At 42.6% G+C, this 26,586-nt stretch overlaps 1 protein-coding gene across 1 annotated transcript in view; it reads right to left on the bottom strand.

Annotated features, from left to right (window-relative positions):
- Positions 1-1,393: 1,393 nt before the first annotated feature.
- ABCC2 (ATP binding cassette subfamily C member 2) overlaps positions 1,394-26,586 on the bottom strand; it is a 49,866-nt gene continuing 24,673 nt past the window's right edge. The window contains exons 16-32 of the mRNA XM_066601123.1: positions 25,794-25,920; positions 25,421-25,597; positions 23,249-23,416; positions 22,845-23,028; positions 19,556-19,676; positions 19,324-19,441; positions 18,993-19,212; positions 17,286-17,440; positions 16,688-16,843; positions 15,081-15,280; positions 14,869-14,995; positions 12,416-12,517; positions 9,721-9,864; positions 8,417-8,575; positions 3,733-3,899; positions 3,196-3,390; positions 1,394-2,057 (exon numbers count right to left, since the gene is read on the bottom strand). Of these exons, the coding sequence (XP_066457220.1) occupies positions 1,928-2,057; positions 3,196-3,390; positions 3,733-3,899; positions 8,417-8,575; positions 9,721-9,864; positions 12,416-12,517; positions 14,869-14,995; positions 15,081-15,280; positions 16,688-16,843; positions 17,286-17,440; positions 18,993-19,212; positions 19,324-19,441; positions 19,556-19,676; positions 22,845-23,028; positions 23,249-23,416; positions 25,421-25,597; positions 25,794-25,920 (2,650 nt within the window). The 3' untranslated portion in view covers positions 1,394-1,927. The remainder of the gene's footprint in view (positions 2,058-3,195; positions 3,391-3,732; positions 3,900-8,416; positions 8,576-9,720; positions 9,865-12,415; positions 12,518-14,868; positions 14,996-15,080; positions 15,281-16,687; positions 16,844-17,285; positions 17,441-18,992; positions 19,213-19,323; positions 19,442-19,555; positions 19,677-22,844; positions 23,029-23,248; positions 23,417-25,420; positions 25,598-25,793; positions 25,921-26,586) is intronic.

Genomic DNA, 26,586 nt, shown 5'->3' with positions numbered 1-26,586 from the left:
TAAGAGTCCTGATTAAATACCTTTCCTCTATTCTGCTATTACAGTATTTAGAGAAGTTGTCCAGAGTAGAAAACACTTTTCAAAGGGTCTTTCTAGTGATAAATTCCAGTATACAAATGAAAAAAATACCATGTTTAAAAAAAAAAAGTTTTTTTAATTTGTACATATAATATACACTAGAGCACGATTACACCGTGAGACGTTACATTGCTACACAAGTCTTATTAACAGTATATATTACAGTTTATTGCTCTCAGGCAGTCACAGCCATAATGTTGGTTCAGCGAGCGTTGCATTGATTTCTGGACAATCCATTGATTGCTGGCCAATCAGAGCCATCACTTCCTGGAGGCGGGATTTATGAACACCGCAACCAGGAAGTGATGATCTGTCAGCGGCCGAGGAGTGCAGGAAGACCGGCGGAGCTACGGAACTTTGCAGACCAAGGCAAACTGGGTCAGATGACGAAAATGAAGAGTGAAAAACTTCAGTCAAAGGGGATGTTGCCTGTGATCACTGGATATAATGGTAATGTAATCACTTGTACAGTCTGCAGAACGCAGGCGTAGAGCTGGTATTTAATGCTATATGGCGAATGTATAATAGCAATATTGGTCTTTGTACAGAGGTGTTGCAGTCACTGTGGTGGTAATGTTAGGTCACAGTCAGGCGGTATTATTTGGCCCCATATAGTGTTCTTGTTGGTAATATTGATCTTTTGTAGTGGTCTCTGTTCTGTATCAGTATGGTGGTGGCATTCTGCCATCTGAAGTTTTACATGAGGCTGATAAATGTTCATATTCGAGGGTGGAGGGGGCTTTCAAAATTTTGCTAAGAGGCCCAGCCTTTTCTAGTCACACTCATGACCACCTCCATTTGGATACAGAGCCAACACCTAAGTATGACTGCAGCCTTAAAGGGGTTGTGCAAGATTACCATAGTATGCTAGGCTGAAAAAAAGACAAATGTTCATCCAGTTCAGTTAGAAAAACATACACTATTGCTTACTGCCAGAAACAGTGCCTCACTTATCCATGGCTGTGTCCGGTATTGCAGCATTTCAGTCAATAGTGCTGAGCTGTAATACCAAACATAGCCCATAAACAAGAGTGGCGCTGTTTCTTGTAGAAAAACATATTTTTCTTAAATTTCATACAACCACTTTAAGTTTTAAGATGGTATTCAACAACGGTTTATATATTCACATTATCAAATATCCCAAAAAGACAGAAATCCTACAAGCAAATGTATAAAAGATGCCTGAACACAGCAGGCTCTGTAACGATTTGTGGACAGCCCTTAGATTCTGCATCCTCTTTTACTGAATTTTGGTTGGCAGGAGCGTATGTTTGTAGTCTATTACCATGGAAACATATGGGTCTTCATAGGAGCTGTATACACAAAACGGTAGGCAAACAAAAAAGTAACTACAAGGCATAAAGCTAAGGGGTTATATGATCTCCTATATCAAAGCCAAATGGACAATATAAGGGTAGACTTGTGCACCATACCATAAGAACTCGAAACCTTCCCCTCTTCGGCGTGCCGCTGACTGTGGTTCATCATACGCCATAATCTTATGTTAGCACCACATACAATATTTTCAGTGTCCTTTAAAGAACAAAGACCTTCAAACATTTGCTTCGCGATGGCCAAGTACCCAGGAACGTATGAGGAAGTCACGTGGGCCGAGTTGCAGTCACACAATTGCTATTATTCACCAGCTACTAAGGATTCAATGACGTCACATATCATTAGCCGCCATCGTTTAGAATCCTCTGTCCAATCAACAATAATTTCCTCCACTGCTGAGGGTTTTTTCTGCTCCCAAAGTTTAGACGTCTTCACAGTTTGTCTTAAGTCTGTAGCAGTCAGTACTCGGCGAGTCTTAAGAGAGTCTCATCATCATGCCTACATCCTCCAGGTCTCAGAATGACGTACTGTTGGTGCCTTCTATACCAGCATCTTTGGCCATAGAGGCAAAGTGTCCTTGGCTTTGCAGGAGGTTTTCCGGGCTGTCATATTCTATTATCTTTCCAGTGTCCAACACCATGACTCTGCAAATGAGTAAGACATAAATGCAATGAAGTAGTGTATAGAGTTTATATAAGTAGTCTATGCAAGGGGGTTCTGTTCTGTTTTACGTAGTTTAATGTGCAATTGATGTTATTGTGGTGGAGGAGGGTCCGTAAAACACCAGATCCCATGCCGCCATCTTTGACCGGTTTCCGGGAGGAGGGCAGTTGGGCAGAGAGAGGAAACAAACAGGGTGTGTTGCACATTTCTCCTGCTGAAGTCTTGTTAACAACCATGTTCTACGCCCTACATACCTGAAGTGAAACAAAGCTTTGTACCAGTTAGCCCTATGGTCATGATCCTCTCCTAGATTTATGCTGCGCTTTTGGAATCGGCTGTGCATCCCAACTGATCAGCCTCACGGACTTGCCACAACGCAAACCAGTAGGCACGCCTCGGTAAGGCCTTACCTTACTGTTGATTCTACCCCTGTATCTGGGCTACCAAAGAGACTTCTCCTGGTTATGGAAACTCTAAAGAGACTTTGTGCGCCCAATCAACCTGGTTGTTTCTTGTTAATAGAGTTCAAGGAGCATCAACATGTCTGGCTACGAAAACTTCCCTCTATAACTGTGTTGGGCACCACTTCCCAGGAGCCAATATAGTGAAATGGTACATCTGCCAACCCCTGCCCTAGCTTGGCCAGATTCCGGTCATCAACTGTTAATGGTTTTACTCCCCACAGTGGAAAATAAAAGCACCATGACTCCTTTGCTGGTGCAAACCCAGATTGATATGACACTCCCTGTATCGGCCAAACCAATCCGAGCTTCCACAGAGGACAGGGAATGCCCCCAGCTACCATCCCACCCACCCTCACAAGTTTATGACTGAGTGCAGGGAAGGACTACAGAGGGGGGGGGGGGGTGGTACCCAAAAACTCCTCCTTTGAGCCATTCAAGAACAATAGTTAAAGGATATTACTAACACCATACAGATCTTACAATCTGCACAAAGGGAGTTGTTTTTTGATTTAACGACCCTAGTCAAGGATATGCTTAAAAATTCCTTTTTAAAAATCCTGCCTGTGGCTACGGTCTAAAGATATCTGTATTGGCCCTACACCAAATCTGTGGTTGTGATGTCTATCATAACTGTAAGGATAAGTAGTGTTCTTACTTGTTACTGTCCATGATGGTGTGCAACCGATGTGCAATGGTCAGCACTGTGCAATCTGCAAATTCGCTGCGGATGGTCCTCTGGATCAAATTATCAGTCTCCAGGTCCACAGCGGCCGTTGCTTCATCCAGAATGAGGATCTTGGACTTCCGAAGTAGCGCCCGAGCCAGACACAACAGCTGCCTCTGCCCCACACTGCACAGAACATCACGTGTAAGGGAAATGCAAAACCTTTTGTATCTTCATAAATAGCAGTGATAGTTTTTAAAAGAGGACAATAATAAAAGAAACATTCCAGACAATCAAATTATGCATAGTGTAGGGCCTGAGGAAGCTGCAGCTTTGCGTGATGCTCCACCCCCGCGGAGCTGCACTAGGCATATAACACAATGCAACAGTCTTGTCTGAAGGGTTATTTTAATAAATCTGCTTCATCTCATTGTGGTATAGTGTGCATCATTTAACCTAGGGGTTGGGCAAATTGTCTATCTTAAAAGAAGCAAGATAGAAGACCCTCCGCCCCTGCTCTGCTCTTACCTTAGATTCTCTCCTCCTTCACTCACTTCGTGGAAGAGCTTTTCCTGAAGCTCTTCTACATAAGGCTTGAGGTGAGAGAGCTCAAGAGCCTTCCAGACCTCCTCATCCGTGTACTGTTCAAATGGGTCCAGATTCATCCGCAGTGTCCCTGAGAACAGCACTGGGTCCTACAGAGGAACATCATACTGTTAGAGAGGAAATGCCAACGGATTTCAAGTTACTCCACCAATAAAATCTCTATTGCTTGACAGCAGCCAGACTTGGGTGTAGAGGATAAAATCATGGGCAACATTTAGACTTTCTTTCTAAGACACCATCAAAACTTCCACGTGTGCTTCAATATGCATCTATAGGACATCCATTTTCCTACAAAACATTTAATCATATGTAGTTCTGCCTCCCCATATATCCCCATAAATACTATTTGCACAGATACTGTGCTCTTGAAATAAATGATGTAGGCACAGATAGTACTGCCTCTTTGTTTCTCCCTATAAATGATGCCGGCACAGATAGTACTGCCTCCGTGTCTATCCCTGTAAATAATGTAGGCACAGATAGGACTGCCTCCCTGTAAATAATGTAGCCACAGATAGTACTACCTCCATGTCTATCCCTCTAAATTATGTAAGCATAGCTAGTACTGCCTCCCTGTCTATCCCTGTAAATTATGTAGGCATAGATAGTACTGCCTCCCTGCCTATCCCTGTAAATTATGTAGGCATAGATAGTACTGCCTCCCTGTCTATCCCTGTAAATAATGTAGACACAGATAGTACTGCCTCCATGTTTATCCCTGTAAATAATGTAGGCAAAGATAGTACTGCCTCCCTGTAAATAATGTAGCCACAGATAGTACTACCTCCATGTCTATCCCTCTAAATTATGTAGGCATAGATAGTACTGCCTCCCTGCCTATCCCTGTAAATAATGTAGGCACAGATAGTACTGCCTCCATGTCTATCCCTCTAAATTATGTAGGCATAGATAGTACTGCCTCCCTGCTTATCCCTGTAAATAATGTAGGCACAGATAGTACTGCCTCCCTGTCTATCCCTGTAAATAATGTAGACACAGATAGTACTGCCTCCATGTCTATCCCTGTAAATAATGTAGGCACAGATAGTACTGCCTCCCTGTAAATAATGTAGCCACAGATAGTACTACCTCCATGTCTATCCCTCTAAATTATGTAGGCATAGATAGTACTGCCTCCCTGCCTATCCCTGTAAATAATGTAGGCACAGATAGTACTGCCTCCCTGTCTATCCCTGTAAATAATGTAGGCACAGATAGGACTGCAGCTGTGCATTCCTGTAAATAATGTAGGCACAGATAGTACTGCCTCCATGTCTATCCCTCTAAATTATGTAGGCATAGATAGTACTGCCTCCCTGCTTATCCCTGTAAATAATGTAGGCACAGATAGTACTGCCTCCCTGTCTATCCCTGTAAATAATGTAGACACAGATAGTACTGCCTCCATGTCTATCCCTGTAAATAATGTAGGCACAGATAGTACTGCCCCCCTGTAAATAATGTAGCCACAGATAGCACTACCTCCATGTCTATCCCTCTAAATTATGTAGGCACAGATAGGACTGCCTCCCTGTCTATCTCTCTAAATAATGTAGGCACAGATAGTACTGCCTCCCTGTCTATCCCTGTAAATAATGTAGGCACAGATAGGACTGCAGCTGTCCATTCCTGTAAATAATGTAGGCACAGATAGTATTGCCCCCTGTCTATCCCTGTAAATAATGTAGGCACAGATAGTACTGCAGTTGTCCATCCCTGTTAAGGACTCCTGCACACTTGCGTTTTTCTTGTGCATTTTTTTCACGCGATTGTCAATGGGACTTTCTAATGTTAAAAACGCATCGCACAAAAATTACAAAGCACCAACTTGCGAAGCGTTTTTAACATTAGAAAGTCCCATTGACAATCGCGTGAAAAAAACGCAGTGCTACCGCAGCGTTAAAAAAACGCAAGTGGGTGTGAACCCTAAACAATGCAAACTCAAACAGCGCTGCCTCCCTGGACATTATGTAGGCACAGATAGAAACAGTGGGCAACTGTGCTAACATTATTTACAGTGAGAAACATGGAGGTAGTGCTATCTGTAAATCATCTAGACACATAGTACTGCCTCCCTTTAACTGACCTATTAGAGTAGCAGATATTATCTCCTTGTCTCACTTAAAGGGGTTGTCCCGAGGCAGCAAGTGGGTCTATACACTTCTGCATGGCCATAATAATGCACTTTGTAATGTACATTGTGCATTAATTATGAGCCATACAGAAGTTATAAAAAGTTTTATACTTACCTGCTCCGTTGCTGGCGTCCTCGTCTCCATGGTGCCGACTAATTTTCGCCCTCCGATGGCCAAATTAGCCGCGCTTGCGCAGTCCGGGTCTTCTCCTCTTCTCTATGGGGCTCCGTGTAGCTCCGTGTAGCTCCGCCCCGTCACGTGCCGATTCCAGCCAATCAGGAGGCTGGAATCGGCAATGGACCGCACAGAAGCCCTGCGGTCCATGAAGACAGAGGATCCCGGCGGCCATCTTCAGCAGGTGAGTATGAAGACGCCGGACCGCCGGGATTCAGGTAAGCGCTGTGCGGGTGGGTTTTTTAACCCCTGCATCGGGGTTGTCTCGCGCCGAACGGGGGGGGGGGGGGTTTAAAAAAAAAAAAAACCCGTTTCGGCGCGGGACATCTCCTTTAAGTGAATGGTGTAGGCACAGATAGTGCTGTATCCCTGTCTATTTGTAAGTGATACAGAGAGTACAGTATCATCTGATGTATATAGCAACATTGTAAAGGTTCACAGACATTAGACTTTAGTCATCTGAACCCCCACAGATTAAGGTGGAACCGTGCAACTCTCTTGTGTCTTTGGAGGCAACTTAACTTTCCTTCAACAGGTGATATAGCGATAAAGAAGGATCAGGGATGTTGACTTATAATAACCCATCTGACTATTCCCTGGGAGAAAGCTGTTGCCAGAGCTGTCTGGCTGCAGCTTACCCCCCCTAAACATAAACATTCATGTATATGGGGGAGCTGAGGAAAACAACTGGTTGTCCAAAAAGTTGTTCAATGTGTATGGACACTTTAAGGTTCCTTTTACACTGCCATATCCTCTGCCTATGCAAATGAGTGCTGACCAACAATAGGCATCTTGGTCAGCACTCAGGTCAGAAGGGGTAAAGTGTCTCCTTAGGAAGACCACATAGTAGGTGTGAGGAAACTGATAAGGCCATGCATATTACCCAGAGGAGCATGGATGGCCTTATAAGTCTCCCCACTCACCTTCTTGGTGCTCTGCCTTAGGGGTGATATTACCCCTCCCGTCCCACATCATAGGCCTCTCACTAGCCAAGCCAGGATCTTACTTTACACCGATGAGGGGCAAAACCCCAAAACAGCTGTCTGCGTATGGATTCTGGCTTGTTTTTTTAAGTTCTCAATCATTGCTCTACAGACCTGTATAAAGGGCCAAGCATTGATTTGAAGGAATGCTGCTATCCAATAGGTGGCGCTGCAGAGGTATTGCTCCATCTTCCTTATTTGCATATATTACCCAGAGGAGCAACATGACCTTATAAGTCTCCTCACTCCCCTTCTTGCTGCTCTCCCTAAAGATACAGATGAACCAATAAATAAGCATTTGCTCATTCGTCAGCTAATCCTTTTAAATGACCTATCAATTGGGCACTCGAACGTTCAGGTGAATCGGGCCATGTAAAAGACCCTTAGCTATATTTCTTTTATTACATTTATTATTCCCTTTTGTATCTTTTACTACATACTTTACTTTCTTCTCTATTCCATCACATTGAGCATTGAGAGGCAGACCCAACTCATTGTGTCCTTGGATATGACTCGGAGCTGCTCTGCCCATTCAAAGAGTGCAGGGAAATAAGAGCAGAAGAATGAGCTGTCTTCAAGGGCAAACTGTACAATAATATAGTTCTTTACATACCTTCCTAAAGCTGATTAGCACATATAGGAGAATTTGATGACTACTTTTAAACCACACACAGTTGGGGGTCACTTTACATTTCACTTTTCCTGTAGTGTAAACCAAAGTTCCCCCTTTGTTGGGTGAGCCGTCATTGTGTCCACATCATTTTTCAGGAATTGCAATAGTTTCCATCCCACAAAACAAAAGCTATTTGTTGTAAGATATGCTGAAACGTTGCCAACCGTTAACAGTATTCTGAATGCTCCATGTGAGCGACATAATCCTTACATATTAGATATCCTCGTGCTGTTAAGCTGTCTGTGAAATTTAATTTTACAAGCGAATTGTTGCCAGGAAGGCTCACCAAACATCAAATAGTGGAGACGCGCAAAAGTCATTTTTCGCTGAGTAAACAGTCGCCGTTTGCTATGGCTTTATATGTGTGACTGCTGCCATCTAGTGTCATGTTTGCTAAGTGCACACTGAAAAGCAGTATGCTGCGACTTGATGGACAGATTTAGTTATTAGAGATGCACTGATGCTCTAATGTACATGACCCCACCAAGCACATTCTGGGGAGAGGGGGGTCTAACTAAAAGCCCCACTACAAACGTTATACCAGGATCCATGGTGTCGTCTTATGTTTAGAGCCCAGCTGTCAATAATACAGTTTATAGTAATCTGCCATGAACGATGGGTTTGGTTGTCTCATGAATTACCTGAGGAATTATAGTCAGCTTGTTGCGTAGGTCATGGAGGCCGATGGTGGAAATGTCCACACCATCAATGAGTATCTTCCCTCCTGCTGCCTCAATGACCCGGAAGAGGCAGTTAGTAAGGGAAGATTTTCCAGCTCCCGTCCTTCCGACTATTCCAACCTGCAGGACAGATCCACAGTTATAGGAAAATGTCACATATAGTAGTCACACGTAGCAGAGATTATCTATCTATGTATCTCATACCTATCCATCTCATATCTATCCATCTATCTATTTCATATCTATCTATCTATCTATCTCATATTTATCCATCTCATATCTATCTATCTATCTCATATCTATCTATCTCATATCTATCTATCTATCTAATATCTAAGTCATATCTATCTATCTAATATCTATCTATCTATCTAATATCTATCTATCTATCTATCCAGCTCATATCTATCTAATATCTATCTATCTAATATCTATCTATCTAATTAATATCTATGTCATATCTATCTATCTATCTCATATCTATCTATCTATCTATCTATCTCATATCTATCTATCTCATATCTATCTATCTATCTATCTCATATCTCTTTATCTCATATCTCTTTATCTATCTATCTCATATCTATCTATCTAATATCTATGTCATATCTATCTATCTATCTATCTATCTATCTATCTCATATCTATCTATCTATCTCATATCTATCTTTTTATCTCATATCTATCTATCTCATAGCTATCTGTCTATCTCATATCTATCTGTCTAATATCTATGTCATATCTATCTATCTCATATCTATCTCCTATTTCTCTATCTATCTCTCTATCTCATATCTATCTATCTCATATCTATCTATCTATATATCTATCTATCTATCTCATATCTATCTATCTATCATCTATCTATCTATCTCATATCTATCTATCTATCTATCTATCTATCTATCTATCTATCTATCTATCTATCTATCTCCTATTTCTCTATCTATCTCTCTATCTCATATCTATCTATCTCATATCTATCTATCTATTTCATATCTATCTATCTATCTCATATCTATCTATCTATCTCATATCTCTCTATCTATCTCATATCTCTCTATCTATCTCATATCTATCTATCTATCTCATATCTCTCTATCTATCTCATATCTATCTATCTATCTCATATCTATCTATCTATCTATCTTATCTATCTATCTATCTCTCTTATCTATCTATCTATCTATTTATCTCATATCTATCTATCTATCTATCTATCTATCTATCTATCTATCTCTCTTATCTATCTAGTCATTCCTTACCTTCTCCATGCTGTCTATAGTGCAGGAAATCCCATGTAGAACAAGATCTAATTCAGATCGATAACGGGCCTTGTAATCCACAAACTGCATAATGCCTTTATCTGGCCAGTTCTCTGGGGGGCGCTTCTGAGCCGTCCACTCTGCCTGGTAAGTAAATGAAGCAAAGAATGCTGACTTTATACAGGGATGCATAGAAAAGACTGCTTTTACACAGGACAACTAAACAATTTCTGGGGCGATAAACAAGCAATTCTAAGCGATAATTTCCCCGTCTAAGCACGGGACAGTATAGGCTACTGAATGAGAAATTGCTTTATTAGTTGCTAGTCGCTTCCATTTAGCAAGTTCTCGCACACTGTAAACGGGCAGTCGCTCATCTATGAGCGACTGCCTCTTCACAGTGAATGGAGGCGGGCGGCTGGAAGAGATCTCCAGCCCGCTCCATTCACTTTTGCTTGTATGTGAAAGCAGAGGAGCGATGGTCGTCCCTAATATTCTGCTACAAAGGTGCTTTATGCATGGGAAATCTATTCGAATCTGAAACCCCAATTCCAAAGAAGTTGGAACTCGGTGTAAAATTTAGATAAATGTAAAGAAAAAAAAGAATGCAATGATTTGGAAATCTCATATAACTATATTTTCTTCACAATAGAAGATAGAACATATCAGAAGGGGAGACATTCTTCTATTTCATGTTAAAAAATTAACTAATTTAGAAATTGATGGCAGCAACACATCTCAAAAAAGTAGGGACAGGGTTAACAAAAGGCAGGAAAAGTAAGCGGTCCTAATAAAAAACAGCTGGAGGGTCAATTTTCTACTAAGCCACATGATTGTGTATAAAAAGAGCATGTTAGAGAGGCAGAGTCTCTCAGAAGCAAAGATGGGCAGAGGTCACCAATCTGTACAAAACTGCATCTAAAAATTGTGGAACAATTTCAGAAAAATGTTCCTCCACGTAAAACTGCAAAGACTTTGAATATCCCACCATCTATGGTACATAATATCATAAAAACATTAAGATAATCTGGAGAAATTCATGTTCACAAAGGGCAAGGCCGACGGTCAATATTGGATGCTCGAGATCTACGGGCTCTCAGGCGTCACTGCATTAAAAACAGGTATGATTCAGTAATGCAAATTACTGCATGGGCTCAGGAATACTTCCAGAAATCACTGTCTGTGAACACAGTTCACTGTCCAATCTACAGATGTAAGTTAAAGCTGTATCATGAAAAGAAGAAGCCATATATCAACACAATCCACAAATTTCGGCATCTTCTCTAGGACAAAGCTTATTTCAAATGGATGGAGACAAAATGGAAAACTGTTCTGTGGTCAAATTAATTAAAATTTGAAATTCTTTTTGAAAACCTCGGATGTTGCATCCTGCGGACTCAAGAGGAGAGGGACCATCCAGCTTGTTATCAGCCCACAGCTCAAAAGCCTGAAACTCTTATCGTCTGTGGTCGCATTAGTGCCTTTGGCATGGGCAGCTTTCACATCTTGAAAGGCTCTATCAATACTGAGTAGTATATAGAGATTCTAGGACAACACATGCTCCCATCCAGATAACCTCTCTTTCAGGGAAGGCCTTGCATATTTCAGCAAGACAATGCTAAACCACATACAGTATCCATCACAACAGCATGGCTTCACAGTAGAGTCTTGGATGCTGAACTGGCCTCCTGCCGTTCACCAATGGATAACATTTTGCATGTTATGAAACAAAAAATCCAGCAAAGACGCCCCAGAACTGTTGAGCAGCTACAATCCTACATCAGACAAGAACAAGACAACATTCCTCTCCCAAAACTCCAGCGATTGGTCTCCTCACTTCCCAGAGGTTTACAGATTTCTAAAAAGAAGAGTGGATGCTACAAAATGGCAGACACGGCCCTGCCCCAACTTTTTTGAGATGTGTGGCTGCCATCAATTTCTAAATAAGTAACTTTTTTACATGGAATGGAAGAATGTCTCCCTTCCCCCTTCTGATATGTCGTCTATTGTGAATAAAATATATGAGGTTTCCAAATCATTGCATTCTGTTTTCTTTACATTTTACACAGCGGCCCAATGTATTTTTTTAGAATTGTTCTTAACCCCTTCCAGTCCAATTTGTATCCTGGTTTTCCTAGGGGGCTTACACTTTTTCTGCCATTATACAACGGCGCTATATGCTGGCTAAAGCGAGTACTGCATGAGGTGACACGTTGGATAGGCTCCGACAGCAGAGAGACTGGCAATATACAGTAAGAGAACCCTGATGAATGTCTTCCAACATCGGAGCTGTACAGCCTGAAATCATAATGTCTTCACAGGTCAGACAGTGGATTGGAAAGGGTTAAACATGAAATATTTAAAATTATTAGTACATGTCCTGCTTTGAAGCAGCCAATCATACTAGTCCAGTGGGCGTTCCTAATCAGTGATTGACAGCCTTCCCTGTATGAGTGTGTATAGAGACAGAGCTGTCAATCACTGATGACACCGCCCACTGGACTCCTAAGACCAGAATAAGCAGGGATGTAAACAAAAAGAAGTCCCGCTAAATCTTATCCCACATAAGTGTATACCAGTCTTCTCAGCCCCTCCTGCTCTATAATATGCAGTCCACAGATCAGACTGTATGTACAATGTGACTAGTTCCCTCCAATCAGAGCTCTGCAGTATTAGCAGCGTCTTCAGAACTTACTTCATTCTCTACTTTAATGTACTCGTCCACACGCTCTACAGCGACAATGTTGGTCTCCAGCTCAGACGTCATCCGTACTAACCAGTTCAGTGTCTGCGTAATCTGTAAATATAAGAAATAAGTCACCTTATATGATGTGTGTCATGTTTGTGCATAATACATGTATGACCAATACAGAGTTGAAGTCTTAAAGAGAACCTGTCTCCTGCCTACAACACCATAAACTACCTCCTGGGGCTGCTAGGGGAGGTGATCGGGTGCTGCAGTTTTCATACTCACCCGCTTACTTGTTCCAGCATTGCCTGCCTGTGTAGGCCACTCGTTGGCCACAAATCTGACTCTTTTCAGAATACTGTGCTCTCCTATATGAGTCTATGGGAGAGGAGATGGTCTGAGGGCACAGGCCTGGGAAGATAAGGCACTGCCAGGACTTAAGTATATTGTGGACACGAAAAAACTGCAACTTTTCTGCCATTTACGCAATGCCACATCACTTTTTCAAAAAAAAGGGGTAGGGCCCGGGCTGGCGCCTCATGCAGCCATTATCATTTGCTGGCATACATTAGCTTCAGCTTGGAACTGGCATAGTTCATGTCACACGGAAGGGTCGCCAGATGAGACAGATGTGTTAGGAGGCTTGTGCCTCTCATTACATTTGTCACTAGTAGCTTGGCGCAGGGATTACTTAGATCGGAGCGTGAAACATCTGTTTAACTAAACAGGCCGCATTGTGTGGAGAACGATCACATGTCTGTTTTAGTGAATACTTGTATTCTTCATGAAATAACAAATCTGGAACATCTTCTCTTAGAATTGTGCAACTCCTCTGTTAATCCTCCTGGAAAATAATATATAAATGGACACCTGGGCGTTATGAGTTTGGGGAAGGGGGGGTCCCTTCATAGTCTCACACTATTCAATCATTGTTGATCACGTAAGGACACACCTATTTGACAAAGAGACTGCTAGCAACTAATCGTCATTTTATTGACACATTTATGGGCTCGTTTACATCAACGTTTGACTTCAAATCAATTTTGACCGCATCTGTTTTTTTTTTAAAAATGGAACTGAGCAAAATGGAACTCAAACAGAAACCACAGTTTCTATTTATTTTAAGGACCCAGTAGATGGATCCATGAAAAAAAACCCGACGGTTTCTATCGGTTTGTTTGCTTTTGTTTACATGTCTTTTTAACGGATCCGTTTTCTATTCTTTTGTCTGTAATAGAGATGAGCGAGTATACTCGCTAAGGCACATTACTCGAGCGAGTAGTGCCTTAGCCGAGTATCTCCCTGCTCGCTCGTCTCTAAAGATTCGGGGGCCGGTGCGGGTGACAGGTGAGTTGCATCGGGGAGCGGGGGGGAGAGAGGGAGAGAGAGATCTCCCCTCCGTTCCCCCCTGCTCTCACCCGCCCACCGCCGACCCCGAATCTTTAGAGACGAGCGGGGAGATACTCGGCTAAGGCTCTACTCGCTCGAGTAATGTGCCTTTGTGAGTATACTCGCTCATCTCTAGTCTGTAACCTTCTGCACATGTTCATGAAAAACATGGAACTTAAATGGAACCGATATTTTCTGTTTGGCTGCTCCTCAGATGGAACGGCTAAATGGAAAACAATAGCGCGGATGTAATCGAGCCCTTAAACAGACGTTGGGAATGGTGACCGGTCCACTTTAATGTCATTATCTTATTGGACCTCTGCACCGCTCCCTTAAAAAATGGTTAGAGGAAATCAGAACCAGTAGTGAAACCATATTGTTTTTAGCGGTGGGCCCTCCTCCGCTGTGTGGATCATTAAGGGGGGCACTCCGGTGATTTTTTTTTTTATTCATTCATTATCTGCTGTAGCTATCCACCTAGTATATATAAGTGGGCTAGTGTTACCTTGGTTAGTTATTTCTTTCTTACTGTATATCCCATCCTCTTTCTCATCAGGCGGATCTACTTGGGGTTATGCTGTCTGAAACTAGTCAATTTCTCCATCTGTGTGATGCTGTTGCATGATCCCTATCATAGAAACTGCATAGAGGGGACACACAGAATGTTGCTGATGATGATCACACAGTTCCTGTCACACAGTTGTAATAGAGGAGATCACAGTTCATCCTCCTGACTGTATACACATGGGCTGTAGGTTATTTAGGTGAATATAGAGGGTTATGATAATTAAACTAACCTTCCCTGCTAACAAAAATGGTCAGCCTCCAGCTAATGCATCATGGGATAGATATAAAAGTGAAAGTAAGAAATCTCACTCTCAAGATGGTGCTTTATAATTATCCGACACGGGGCTGTACTGCATGGAAGTGATTATAATACATGGAAGAGACCTCCAGAATGTGACAGGCAATTAGGGGAGGGGGTAAGGATGGAAAAATGTATTTTCACCGGAGTGTCCCTTTAGGTAAAATCTCATATGTATCTTATTGTTATGGCTTTTCCGACTCACATTGAGCGCTGAGGAAATGGATAGTCCAACAGTTCCACTGTCCACGGTGCCCCGAGCTAACACAGCGAAGAGTGCGGCAAAGAACACAGTCAGGTTCCCTACGAATTCCAGACGAATGGCGAGCCACCTGTAGAGGTATCACACAATAAGGAGATGACTGGAGATTCCTCCTAGTAGGTATCACAAGGTGTCATATCTTACGTATTTCTTACCTGTTGGAGACAATACTGGAGTAAACGCTCTTCTGGTTGATATCTAAGGTGTCCTCATTGTGCTGCAGGAACCTCTGCTGATGTCCGTAAGCTCGGATCACTGACAGACCGGAGACTGTCTCCCCAAAGTGAGAATAGATGGGAGACCTCGTGACTGAATCCAGACGTCTCAGCTGACGTGAGGTGGTGACGTAAAACCTCTATGGACACAATGGTGATTTAATAAAGGGTCATGTATCAAAAGAATCTGGGCAAAATGTTAAATTCATTGGGGCCCATTCATTATGAGCTGGGCTCCAAAGTTGCAACTTTGGCGCATGCGCGTGCTGAAACTGCAGCTTTTTGGTCACTTACACCGCACCATCACACTTTTTCAAAAAGTGTAATTAGGGGCACTGCTGTGCATGGCCTGTCACCTTTACAATAATCTAACCCAGAAAGTGGTATACTGTATAATATAACAGGAACCTACTCTAGCTCGGAGCTGGCACACAGGCGTGCCACCAGATGAGACGTATGTACAAATTTATTAAAATGCTGTTAACCCTTTGCAATCCAATTTTGGATTTAGGGTAGCCTAGGGGTTTTTCGCTTTCTGCCATTATACAATGGTGCCATCTGCTGGCTAGAGCCAGTACTGAGGTATGGGACATGCTGGAGAGGTCCCCCGACAACAGAGCGGCCAGTAATACACAGTAAGAATACCCTGCCGGATGTCTTCTGACACCAGAGCTGTACAGCCTTCAATCAGAATGTCTGAAGATGTCGGACAGTGGATTGGAAAGGGTTAATGCATTTGTTGCTCGTTGATAGATGAATGGAGATAGCCGAGTGGCAAGCACTCAGATATTTCGGTTAGCCCCACTGACATGAATGGAGCGCCGACCATGCATGTTTTGCCAGCGCTTCATTCACTGTCACGGCAGGTGGAATAAGCAACCTCACAGTGATAGGCACAGTGGGACATGGGACCCCCATTCTCAGGATTGGTGGGGGTGTTAGCGGTAAGACCCCACCGATCAACAAGTTATCTGATATCCTGTAGATAGGGAATAACTTGTAATTCTGGTATGACCCCTTTAAGGACTGGTGTACAAAACGTCAATGTTAATACATCTGCCCCTTTCTTCCTTAAATGCCCAATTGTTTGTAATGGAGCCCCAGTACCTCAATATTCTACCTCCCATTTTGCTGATGCTACATGAGAATGAGGAGAGACGAATCCGCCATTTTTCTGACATGCAGAGCTAATTGCAACTCCTCTTATTGGACATCCAAGCCCACCGTCCTTCATCCCCACCCACCACCTCCTGCAGATCAAATCCTGCGCATGTGCGGGCAGTGTACTGTCCAGTGCATGCGCATAATGGTGATCACAGTTACATGTGGCTTCATTATTGGACTGAGCATGTGCCAGGAACTGGCTGGGTTCCATTAAGGTGATGTCACGTGATGCTTGTGTGCTACCATCAACTTTCCCCAGCACATGTCCAGTTAAAAAAATGAAGAAACGGGGACCTGTGATGCCGATTATGTGCCTACCGTAGACAGTACACTGCCCACGCATGTGTCGCATTTCTGGCAAGATTAGATAACCAAATGCTTACCTGGACAAAATAATAGAAAATGGCCAATGGTACGATGATGGCAGCAAAAATGGGTGTGGCTAAGCAGATGACTAACAGGGTACTGATCACTCCCAAGACGCAAGAAATCCAGCTACGGAACGACATAGGGATGGTTTCATCCACAGTGAAGATGTCCTATAAGCACATTACATACAATGTCATTAGATGCTATCATACTTTTTGTTTGACCAGTATTGTGGAGGTTGACATTTTTTTTTCCAAGATGGCGTAACTTGAAGCTTCCAGTGGTCTGTCAACTTATAGGTTACTACCGTGTTTCCCCGAAAATAAGACAGTGTCTTATATTAATTTTTGTTCAAAAAGGTTTACCTTTTTTACATGTATAGCTGCCTGGACACTATTTAAATTGACTTTTTAAATTAACTGTTAGCAGGGCTTAATTTTGGAGTAGGGCTTATATTTCAAGTATCCTCAAAAAGTCTGAAAAATCATTTTGCATCCTCAAAAATTCTGGAAAATCATGGTATGTCTTATTTTCAGGGTATGTCTTATTTTCGGGGAAACAGGGTATTGGAACAACTTGTCATTGAGAATCAATAGAATTAAGAGAACTGACCTTGGCAAACCTGTTGACTATGCGCCCAGTTGGAGTAGTATCAAAGAACTGCATGGGAACGTGTAGGATATTTCGAAGCATTTGTGTATGGAGCAGCCGTGATGCACGCATCGTACCGGCAGCAACCAGAAAAGCACCGAGGAACACAAATATACCTGAAAAACACACACATACAACTCATTGCTACCTCTACAGCACAAAATACTACCACACAATGTTGGAATTTGTGATTAACCCTTTCCAATCCAATTTGTATCCTGGTTTTCCCACGGGGCTTACTCTTTTTCTGCCATTATACAACGGCGCTATCTGCTGGCTAAAGCCAGTACTGCATGAGGTGGCACGTTGGATAGGCTCCGACAGCAGAGAGGCTGGCAATATACAGTAAGAGAACCCCGACGGATGTCTTCTAACATTGGAGCTGTACAGCCTTAAATCACAATGTCTTCAGACGTCAGACAGTGGATTGGAAAGGGTTAAGGGTTGTTTCATCATAGACAACGCCTTTCAGAAAGGAGCGGTGGTTGAAATCTCGGCAGTTGCAGCAAATAGCTAGTTTTGCAAGAGTGCGGCCCAGGCAGCCAGACATTTTCATTGCAGCAAGCATAAAATGAATGGCTGTCTACGTCAGGGTCAGACAAAGATAACTGAGGCTAGAATAATGTGTGAATCCCTGTCTGCTAGAGTTTGCATCTCCAGGGCCGCTCTTTGCAGCGCCTCTCTCTGGTCTAAGGGTTCAGAGTGGGAAAACCTCCTCAATGACATCCCTAAGTAGTTAACCTATTAACATATGAACTTGGGAATCTTTTTTAACTAGGGATGATCTAGGGTAGTGGCCAAGGGCAATGAAGGAGTTGATAAGAACACCCCTGGTGGTGTAGGTCAGTGAAAGGCTTTATGGTGATATCCCTGGTGGTCTACAAGGTAAATTGGTTTATGGGGCCTAGGAAAGTGAAGGGATTTATGGAGACCCCCCTGGTGGTTTAGTGCTATGAAGGGAATTATGGTGATATTCTTAGTGGTAGTGAGTAGTGAACAGATTTATGATTTCATCCCTGGAGGTCTAGGGTAGTGAACAGGTTTATGATTACATTCCTGGTGGTCTAAGTAGGTGAAAGGGGTTTATGTTGACATACCTTGTGGTCTAGGATAGTAAACAAGTTTATGATTACATCCCTGGTGATCTAGGAAAATTAAGAAGTCTTACATCCTTAGTGATCTATGGCAGTGAAGGAGTTTATGGTTACATCCTTGGTGGTCTAGGGTACTGAAGGAGTTTATAATTTCATCACTAATGATCTAGGACAGTGAAGAGGTTTATCATTACATCCCTGGCCATCTAGAATAGTGAACAAGTGAATGGTAAATCCCAATATGTTTCTATTCAGACACACAGACACTGCATAATCAGCTGATCACATAATAGCTCTTCCAACCATATAGACTCTAATTGGCTGACTGGGATCAAGCAGTGTCAGTTTACTCCAGCAAAGACCTATAGGCACTGTGATCGAGGTGAAGTTTTTTTGGTTTAAAAACTTCTGTGCCCTTATGCAGCTGAACAGGCTGTATATACTATAATGCCTATCTCTGACCTACATGATACGTGGAAGGATGACGTTAGGGCATATGGACAGGGCTTGACTTGATGGGACAACATCAGTAACTAGTGGGGTTTTAATGAAGAAAGAATCAAATAAAAATTACCTTGTCCCACCCCAAGGGCTCCGAACACCCCGAGCCGCATGTCTCTCTGTGAGGCCGGATAGGTCTCATTAAAATAAGTCACAGAGTCCGACGTCCATTCACTGAGCCATATATTCTGTCCGACGAAGGCGGCGTTCTGCAAGATGTAGGCCACTAATATCCAGATAGAGTAACCCCATCCGATCGCACGGAGATACTTCAAATACACAGAGAACTTCACCTGCAAAGAAAAAATACAGTGGAGGAGATTCATCAAAACTAGTCCAAGGGAAGTGGGGAGAAGTTGCTCCGAGCAACTGATCAGATGTCAGAGCAAGTAGTCCATCTGTACCTTTCCTGTCTCCATTGTTTCCTTCTCAATAAGCTGTTGTCCCTTTGCAATATTTTTCTTGTCTTCTCCTTTGTCCTTTGCTACATCCTTCAGGGACTTCCGTAGAGTGCCATTCATACTGTAAGAGGGGCAGTGTAGAGTACATGCATGTTATTATGTATGCCATCACGTAAATCACAATAGTCTTGGGCATCGTATATGAGTCTCCACGTCCTCAATCAACCGGACTTACCTGCTGAGCTTTCTCCTGTGTAGACTGTTCTCCCTCTTAATTATCGTCGTCACAATGTCTTCTGCTACCTCTTGGTCGAAGGGATCTTCACCATCATCTTCCTCATCTGCATGGAGCAGCACTGCAATAGAAAAAAACGGATGAAAGCCAAGATGATACATGATGAGCAAGCAAATCCACAGCTTGATATATTTCCTACTGCCATGTTACATTATATATTTGTCTGCTGTGACAAAAAGCACCTCACGATAATGGACTAATGAGCTGCGGCCGTGTACGGCCTCACTGGAGCTAACTACTTGATCTTAGCGCTCAACACGTGAGAGCATAACATGTGGTGGCTGCACTAACAGAACTTCTTCTGGACTGGAGGAGGAGGGGGGTGAAACTGCTACAGAGCGTGAAGCACTATCTTACAGTTCTTAGGATTAAGAATTGTCTACAGTCGTCAAGAGGCTCTTCATTCACACTACAGTGTGTAGCATGCTAGGAGTTGCGTAAGTGAGGACGAGCCTCAGTAAAACCTGATTGTGTGCACACGAATATAGAGACTGTAGGGACTATGCAGGACTGCTAGTCATAATCCAGAAGGAAAGCTCAATAATTTAGGTTTACAGTGGAGACTCTGGGAACTTTGATGCATTTCTGACAGTTTCAGACCATCATTCGAAGAACCTTCTCATTATTTCTGGACTGTGTGAGATAAACCGCTAATATTGAGTCATGTATATTCCCATTTACATTATGTCCATTGTTTGTTGTACTGCTGAACGGGTTCTACAGTAGTTGTCCCTAAAACTGTAGTTAGCGATAGTTATGAGTGAACCACAGGTACTAGTCATGTAACATGCTCAGTACTATCACCTTCATTTATTATCATTTTTCTTTTGCCTGTGTGAACCTCCAGTAGACCCCCAAGTCCATGGTCTGATCTGATGGTGGCCAAGCAAGAATCAGCCCATACGGGGACAGAAATTATTTCCAACTATAGAACACTATGGAAAAGTTCAATGTGCTGACCATGATGATGTATGATGGTGCCAACTGTGCAACTACCACCAGCATGACTACACTGAAGTGGCCTGAGAAGGACTAAAGGCCTTTTTACACGCAACAAATATGGCTTAAACAACCGCATGACTGAACAAGCTACTGACATTTTTGAATAAAATTACACGTACAGATAATGGATTTAATCCTGCATTTCCTCCACGAGTTGTTTGCTCAGCGGATCCCATTGTCTTCTCCTGGCAGAATACATAATGTACAGCCGCTCAAAATTCCATTCCAATGGAACAAATTTTGAAAAATCAAACAATGGTTTTTATGCGGGCTAAAAACCAGCGCTAAGCGCCAATTGAACAAATAGTGCACGACTGCCCGCATTAACATGGAACGATGATCACTCACTTTCGTCCGTTTGAACGAATTCTGAGTGATAAACGTTGCGTGTAAAAGTGCCTTAAGTCAAAGCAAATATCCCAGTGACCTAGTATTCATTCACACACTATACTAAATTAATATGCGTTTTTTTAACCTCACAAAATGTATTGCATTTGATATATACAGTGATTGGCCGTTTTATTACAGATTTCAGCCTTTTCACGACTGGAGCTTCCCTGTACGGAAATTAGCCCCATGACCCTGAAGTGCAGCATGAAATCACCTGACTATAGATGAGCGAGCACGCTCGTTAAAGGCTGATGCTCGAGCGAGCTTTATTTTTTTCGAGTAACTGACTACTCGCCTGAGCACCATGCGTGGGGGCGGTGGGGAATCAGGGGGGGGGGGTGGAGAGAGATCTCGTGCAGCAGTGTGGAGAGTATATGAGAGAACGGTGTGATCGAGGAAAACATCAAGCGAAAGGAGATCGTGTGGATGGAAATATCTCATCACCAAAAGAGGTCAGAGGAGGATGTCAATGTCACTCTGAGGAACAAGTGGAGCACATATAGTGACCCTGACCTTGTCATTACATAACATTTGTGAAAAAATATTTTTATGATGTAGTTATTTTCCCTTTAAGAAATATCACTAAAGTGTAGTTTGTGATTGGAGAACCAACATGCTCAAGAACCAGAGTGTAGCCTATGACTTTGCATTCTGATGTTCCTGTCTTGCCCCTGAGCACTATGCTCATGGGGGGACCCAGAATCCATATATACCCGCCCAGTTCTGGAGAGTTTAGTTTTCAGAGAAGAGTTGTTGTTCAGTCAGTTAGTAACCACGTTAATGAAGTGGTGAAAAAGAAAGAACGAAGCTAGAGGCAAGAAACAGAGAGAATAAGGGAAAAAAATGAAAAATTATTTCCCTAAATCTAAAGAAAAGAGGAAAAAGGCGCCAGATACAACGGATTATATTGAGGGCGGTATCTCCAGTCACCAAACCTCTGGATTTTGGATATAAAAGGAGAATTGGACTGTACTTGGATATTACTTTGTTTTGCCTTGAAACCTTCAAACAAACATAGGTTCTACTGTTTCACCGTGTTACCCTCATCTCCTGGAGCTCCTTCCCACTAGGAACATCTGCACCAAGCTACACTACATTGCCCTCCAGGGACAACTACCACCATCATCTTTGATGTGGCATGACTGAGTCGGAGTGCAACTACAAAGCTGCCCCTCACTCCAGCCTACTACAGATTAGCGCCACGAGTTACAACGACCATTACTTTCACTTGTAACATAGCCAGATGGGAGCCAGAGTACATAGCCACCGTGAACCCAAGATGGTTGTAGACAGTCAAGCAAATTGCAGTAGAATACAACACCAATGCTCCAAACAACGTATCTAAACGCACAACGTGCCATTCCTTAGCACAGTTGGGCTATAACCACAGACGACCAATTTCAGCATCATTGTTGTCTAAGAAAATTAGAAAGGCGAGACTCAAGGGGGCAAAACAGCGCGGAAATTGTATCACTGAGCAGTGCAAAAACATTGTGCTGATGGGAGGGTCAGAATTTGGTGCAAGCAGCATGACTTGATGACCCCTTCCTGTCAGCTGGTCAGAACATGTCAGCACTTCCATCTAATTTGCGGCAACTACCAGAATCTTCCTGTCCGCAGGGGCCAACATTCCTGCAGAATAATTTAATCACCTAGTGGAATCTACGACATGATAAATTGCTGCAGTTCTGAAGGCCAAAGGAGGTCCAACACTCTACGAGATGGGGGACTCTAATAATAGTAGCCATTCAGAGTATATTGTATTTTTATACTATGACCTAAACATGAACTATAAAGGAACATTTCACATCTACACATATATTCTTTATTGCTTTACCTGTAGGCTCTGAGTCCTTGGCGTGGTCTTGCTTAGCATATGTCTTGAGGAACTCTGCAAAAGCTCCATTGTTTGCCAGTAATGTCTTATATGAGCCGGTTTCAGTAACGCGTCCATTCACTAATACCACAATTTCATCGGTATGCTTTAGAAAGCTCACACCATGAGTGACCAGGACCCGGGTCTGTGAAGAGATGAGGTGTGATAAGTGTACAAGCAGCAATGTATGAAGAATTGTGCTCTATTAGACCAATATCCCATAATTGGTATAATTGTGGATTGACCCAACTCCTTGCTTTTTACATATCGTTGGTGGCCACTGTGTCACCTCACGGGCCTCAACAGAGCAATTTTTACAATGTCATCTGATTCTTGTGAATTTCTATTCTTAATTTGCAGGTTACCTTGTTCTTTAGTAAACCATCAGGGCCAACAACCTTCTCAAATATGTGCTTCCCCACGTGAGCGTCGACAGCAGAGAGAGGGTCATCAAGGATGTAGATGTCTGTATTCTGATATACAGCTCGAGCCAAACTCACACGCTGCTTCTGTCCTCCACTCAAGTTTATCCCCTTTATAATACAAAATAAAAAACAACCAAAAAAACAAAAGTGTGAAAGAATAGAAAAGTATTGCTCAAAACATCAAACGATACAGAGTCAGTGCTGGTTCTAGGACCGTCTGTATAGTATGAACTTGATTGTGGTGCTGTATTTATGCTATAAGGTTGGTTCTGCTACTGTATTTTTGTCATGAGTTTGGTTCTGCTGCTGTATTTGTTATGAGCTCAGTTCTGGTGCTGTATTTATGTTATGAGCTTGGGCCTGGTAATGTGTGCACTGAGCTTGGTTCTGGTGCAGTATTTATGTTATGAACTTGGTTCTGGGGCTGTATTTATGTTATGAGCTTGGTTCTGGGGCTGTATTTATGCAATGAGGTTGGTTCCGCTGCTGTATTTTCATTATGAGCTTAGTACTGGTGCTGTATTTATGCTATGAGTTTGGTTCTGGTGGCGTATTTATGTTATGAGCTTGGTTCTGGTACTGTATTTATGTGCTAAGCTTGGTTCTGGTACTGTATTTATGTTATGAACTTGGTTCTGGGGCCGTATTTATGCTATGAGGTTGGTTCCGCTGCTGTATTTTCATTACGAGTTTGGTTCTGGTGGTGTATTTATGTTATTAGCTTGATTCTGGTCCTGTATTTATGTGCTGAGCCTGGTACTGGTACTGTATTTATGTGCTAAGCTTGGTTCTCGTAATGTATTTATGTTATAAGCTTTGTTCTGGTGTTGTATTTATGTTGAGTTTCATCTGGTACAGTACTTATGCACTGAGCTCTTCTGGTGTGGGTATGCTCTCATCTTGCTGCTTTCTGCACAAGCAGAATACAGACAGACTACCTATTAGTATAATATATGTTTTTATTTCCTTATAACCGGAAACCAAAGAAAATTTACCACAGGGTGCCAATTAACCTATGTTCAATATAGATGGTCTTTCTGTAATACCAGGACGGCAGAAAGTCCATCAGAACAGGAGCTCCTTGCCAAGTGTCTCTTCTTACTCAAGAGGGGTACCCTGCTCTATGATGTATGTCCTAACTTTGGCACAACCCCTCTAAGTAATAATGAAACACAATGTTCAAGTAATACTGCCATACCGTGAGCCTATGTGATAGCACTGTATGCTCGATAAATGCCATTGCTACAGTGAAACCTTTTTGAGACAACCACCTAATATTGCATTAAAAAGTGGTCTTCTGGGGGAAAGGGGTTCTCAAAGAAGATGGATGTACTTATAGCGGAACTGAAAATCTGTCACTGGTCTGGATGAAGAGGTGGTCCTTTTGGAGAGGCTTCACTGTATTTGGTATCCAAACCATACCGCCCTATTGTGTCTAAACATTACATCCATACATTGTACAAATAATAGTGCAACATAGAACATGACATACAGTATATTAGTCTTGTCATGCTGGACTTGTGGACTTGTGGACTTGTGGACTTGTTCTCTCATGTGCTTGAACAAGGGAATGGCGTACACCTTTCCCCATGTAGGGCCGCTTTAACCATGGAGCAAACTGTGCATCTGCACTAGGCCCCCTGGCAGTAGCACCACTTTCACTACATCTTGGTCCTCATTTCTGGGTCCAGCAGTTATGCACCCGTCTTAGCGCATCAATACTGCGGCAATCACTTGTCTCACGAACATTGAGCCCAGAGATTGGCCGCAGTGGTCACAAGCTTAGATGGACACATGACCATCGGACCTGGAAGTGAGCGGGGCAGCTACATAGGGGAGTGCAGCCTGCTGGGTAACATGAGTATAACTTTTTATTATTATTATTATTATTTTTTTAGTCACCACAAAATTCAGGGATGCAGAGTGGGCGGGGCAACTGTGTTAACGGGGCAGGGTGGCAGTAGTGGTGGTTGGCCCATTTTAATAGCCATACACTAGGCCCACTAGAGTAGTAAAATGGCCCTGCCCCCATGTGTAGGATTTGGATGCAATTGGCATTCCTTGCTGAAATACATTTAACATTGCAAGTTTGTTCCTGAGTTTTAGAGTCACCTTTTCTCCTATTTCAGACATATCGCCTCCGGGCAGTATCTGCAAATCAGGAAGCAGGGCACAGGCTTCTAGAACCTGCTGATATCTCTCGTTGTCTAGAGGTGCCCCAAACAAGATGTTATCTTTCAGCGTGGCATTCTGGATCCAAGCTTGTTGAGGAACGTAGGCCACGGAACCCTGAAATAGAAGTTCACATTAACTTTCTAGATATATTCTGACACACACAATATATATATATATATATATATATATATATATATATATATATATATATATATATATATATATATATATATACACACATGTATACACACACACACAACCACAGTATAATAGGTGATATAACTCACGGTATACAATGATGTCACTCTACCTTAATGTTGATGTGTCCCTTGACATGGTCCATTTCTCCGAGCATTGCAGAAACAAGAGAAGACTTCCCAGACCCGACCCCACCAACTACAGCAACCAGATGACCTTCCTTCAAATCCAAGTTGATGCTACAAGAAAAAGATGGGATATATGGACATCAGAGATGTGGATACATGACCAATAATGTGTCATTTAGTCATACTAAACCTACACTATCCTCCAAAAGTAATTGGACACCTGAGCAAGAATCAAAAGTAGTATTTATTTCCATGTGTTAATTCTTAGTGGGGCTCCTTTGGCCCTAATGACATTGGATACTCCCCATGGCATACTTTCTACTAACGTCTGATACACTTCAGCTGGTCTTTCCCTCTATCCATCCTGTAAATGTCTGGCAAGTTCTATCAAAGAAGATGCATTGGCCTGCCTGCAATGGTGCAAGGAGCATCGTCAATGGACAATAGAGCTATGAAAGAACATTTTATTGCATGACCGATCACGCTACTCCATCTTTCAATCAGATGGACGTACCTGGGTGTGAAGGAGGCCTGGGAAATGCCTTTTGCCTGAGTGTGTTGTGCCAACAGGTAAGGGTCCGTTATAGTCTGGGGATATTTTACATGCCATGGTCTCGGACCTTTGGTTGTAGTGACAAGAACCATGAACATGGAGGTGAACCCTGACATTCTACACAATAATGTGCTGCCGATAATGTGGTATTACTCTGCTTTGTTAGAAATATTACTGACCATTCCCAGACGTTGGTAGAAAGTATGTCACGGAGAGTATCTGAT

This window comes from Eleutherodactylus coqui, chromosome 4 (genome assembly GCF_035609145.1).
Source record: "Eleutherodactylus coqui strain aEleCoq1 chromosome 4, aEleCoq1.hap1, whole genome shotgun sequence".
Lineage (NCBI taxonomy): Eukaryota > Metazoa > Chordata > Amphibia > Anura > Eleutherodactylidae > Eleutherodactylus > Eleutherodactylus coqui.
This window is presented reverse-complemented; position numbering and strand designations above follow the sequence as displayed.